The sequence below is a fragment of the Cariama cristata genome, unplaced genomic scaffold (assembly GCF_000690535.1).
Source record: "Cariama cristata isolate BGI_N322 unplaced genomic scaffold, ASM69053v1 scaffold25838, whole genome shotgun sequence".
Classification (NCBI taxonomy): Eukaryota; Metazoa; Chordata; class Aves; order Cariamiformes; family Cariamidae; genus Cariama; species Cariama cristata.
This window is the reverse complement of record NW_009629824.1, coordinates 1-3,284: the sequence shown is the minus strand read 5'-3', so window position 1 is coordinate 3,284 and position 3,284 is coordinate 1. Positions and strand designations below refer to the sequence as shown.

At 58.5% G+C, this 3,284-nt stretch overlaps 1 protein-coding gene across 1 annotated transcript in view; it reads left to right on the top strand.

Annotated features, from left to right (window-relative positions):
- MEPE (matrix extracellular phosphoglycoprotein) overlaps window positions 1-3,254 on the top strand; it is a gene marked incomplete at its 3' end in the record, with an annotated part of 3,496 nt that extends 242 nt beyond the window's left edge. Inside the window, exons 2-4 of the mRNA XM_009705318.1 lie at window positions 1,110-1,163; window positions 1,931-2,023; window positions 2,135-3,254. Coding sequence (XP_009703620.1) covers window positions 1,110-1,163; window positions 1,931-2,023; window positions 2,135-3,254 — 1,267 coding nt within the window. The remainder of the gene's footprint in view (window positions 1-1,109; window positions 1,164-1,930; window positions 2,024-2,134) is intronic.
- Window positions 3,255-3,284: the final 30 nt, after the last annotated feature.

Genomic DNA, 3,284 nt, shown 5'->3' with positions numbered 1-3,284 from the left:
GAAAAATATATCTTAGCCCTGAAGTCCCTTTAATTTAGCAGTTAGGGCATTGTGGAAGGGCCGGTCGGAGTCGCTGTAACTCTTCCCCTTGATTTCTGCGGATTTGGGATCTGCCCAGAGCTTTTGGCCTGGGAACAGCCCCAGCGGGGCCACGGGAAGGGAGGCGTGGGGAGGATGCTCGCCTTACCCGTGGGGGTAACAGCGATCGGAGGGGTGCCTGCAATTGTATTCCAGCTCTCCTAATGTGAAATTCAGACAGATATAACTGAAACAAAGGGCAAACTAAGATAAATATAATAGTAGTCGGTTTTGTCCTGCATAACTGTTGCCCAACATATTAAATACACAGCTGGATTGAAAATCTGCTCCCTAGGGAAGGCTTGCTTTTCCGGCAGGGTAAGGAGGAGGGAAACCCCATCTCCCTGGGGGCTGGGTCCTGTAGCCCCAGGGCAAGTTTGCAGAACCGGGTCCGGCACAGGGCAGCACGGGAGAAGGCAATAAATCAGTGCAGCTTTGTTTTTCAGCTAGCCGGTTAATACTCTCCTGCATAACCAAGGCTGTAATCCAGCCTTTGACATTGTTCACAAACAATGGAGTAACCCGGGAATATTGAAGACGCTGGGGTTCGTTTCTGCCCTTTTCAGCTGGGTTTGGGGTGGGTCACTGGCCAATTTGGCTGAGATCGGAGGGGGCTCCCCTCCATGGGGCCATTTCCCCCTCTGGCACATAGGGAATGCCCCGAAATGGCTTTGGTGGGGGGTCACAGGATGCTCCCAGCTCCAGGTCCCCCATCCCTGAGGGATGCACTGGCCAATACATCCCAAAAGAGGCCAGGATAATGCAGGGAAGCCAGAAGCTTACAAGCATGTATAGAAACCGGGCTGTGAGGGTACGGGCATTGCCGCTCTGTTCCCCAGTAACCACTGGGAATCACCACCGGTGAACCAGCTCCAGGCTCCCATCGCAGTCAGATCCCAGCCCTAAGTTGGAGCATCGTGGTGGGAGAGCCGGGGAATTTATTGACTTGTCAACACGGTTTTCTCACCCTTCCCTGGACACCGGGGCAGCGTTTGATGCCTCGGCTCTCACTTGTGTTTTGCTGCCCGCAGGTGCCACTGCCGCTGCCTGGGAGAGCTCCCAGGAACTGTATGGAACAGCACCGGGTACGTGTGTGTCCCCCCCTTGCCCCCAGCTGGCCCCCATGGGGTGCCCTGCCCTGGGGGTGCAGGGAGACGAAGCCGCTTTTGGAGGGCAGCCCCAGTGAGCCGCAGGAAAAAAAGAGACCAGCGATCGCCTCGCATCCAAGCAGCCCTTACAAAGAGTAGGGGAGGGGGAAGGTGTGATGTGCTCGGGCGAGGGAAGGGTCCTCCTCTGCCCCTGCCCAGCCCCACCGCCCAAATCCTTGGTGTACCCACAGGTGAGGTTGTAGAAGTCTCAGGCCCAGCTGCTACGGGGGTTTGGTTGGTTGGTTGGTTTTTTTTTTCAAAAAGTGGATCGATGTAAAATGCATCAGTAGCAAAGATCAGATGAGTAGCGTGGAGTAAAACGCCTGGGTTTTGCCTATTGGAAACCAGCTGCTGTTCTTCCAGCGCTTCGGTTGCCGTCGGTCCCATCACTCGTGTCTGATGGGACCATCAACCAGGTTGTTTACCAAAGCCATAAGCTACCTTGCAAAAAAACCAAAACCAAACCTCACAGCTCCTGAAAGCAAGCAAAGGCAGGAAACGAGCCCAAGGGAAAACGAAGCCCAGGAGGCGAGCACCCGCACCCTGCCCAGGTCCCTGCCCGTGCTGGTGGGAGCTACCACCCACCCTGGGGCCCCAGCGGGTGCTGGTGGGACCCTGCTGCGGTGCCAGGCACAGCAAGGGAAGCTCCTGCCATTGCATTTGATAAGAAAATGGTGGGTTTGGGTTATTTTCTTCTCCACCAGATACTGCTGAAAGGCTGCAATGCCAACCATAGCTTCCATGTTTTCAAATACATCTACTCGTTTTCAACGCGGAGGAACCAGACGCAGATAAAGGTGAGGAGGCGGCCAGATGGCGCAGCAAGACCCCGGCTTGGCCACGGCATCCCCACGCAGCCGGCAGGCGCCGGGGCTGACCATGACCTCTCCCTTGTGTGTACTGCACAGAAGGAAGAGGCCGACAGCCAAAGCGTCATCTCCAGCCACCGGCTGGGCGAGGACGATGCCAGGCGAGGACCGACAAAGGACGGGGCAGCCCTGGGTCAAGGTGACAATGGCACCACTGATGTGACAGAGAATGAGACCAGCATCAAGCCTGAAAACCGCAGCATCCCAGGCGTTGGCGGGGATGCTCACAGTCCTCGCCCGGGCACCAGCACACGAGCGCGCGGTGGTGTCGGTGTGGCAGGTCCCACCCTGGCCAGCTCAGAGGGCAGCGGTGACCTGGATTTGGTGGGTGAAGTCGACGATGGTGTTTCCACCCTCCCCCAGGGCAGACACCCCGGCGAGGCCATTGCGGAGAACAGGTCCCGTGTCGGGAGTGAGGACAGGGACGATGGTGCCCCTGGGGGGGTTCCAGTGGAGGGAGCCATGACAACTGGGAGGGTGAGGGGTCCTGCCACTGGAGGGGCTGGGGATGAGGGCAGCGGCGAGGCCACTGTCCCTGGCCAAGGGCAGGAGGATGTCATGCGGGGCACAGAGACGGGACGTGCCACTCTCACCTCCGTCAATGAGAAGATGGAGGACGTCCAAGTCGACACCGAAGGTATGGATGAATATGCTTACGTCCCCGACTCGGGCAGTGTCACCGTCACCCACGGAATGGTGGGCAGCACAGCGAGGGCCACCGGCTTCACCCAGATCTCTCCAGACAAGGACGATGAGGGCAACATCTTCATTGGGAGGGCCAACATCCATGTGGGGGAGCAAGAAACCACCCAGGCCGATGCCACCCTTGGCAGGGAGGATGACAGCATCCCCACTGTGGGCACCATCAGCCCCATGCCCAGGCTAGCTGTCACTGCAGCATATGACGGCGATGACGATGATGGCATCCCTCCTCGCAGGCAGCCTGAAGGACTGGCCACCACAGCCACCCCAAGCCATGGGGACAGCATCACCAGCAGCACTGGGGATGGCCGTCCCACAGGAGATGATGAAGATGGTGCCACCACCGTTGGTGATGGAGAAGGAGCGGTGGCCCCCGGTCCCTGGAGGGTCACTGGTGGTGACATTACCGTCCCCATGGGGGCTGGCATCCGTGGGAACGGTGATGATGAGGCAAGAGGTGAGAGGCAGAGGTTGGAGGGGAGGCTGG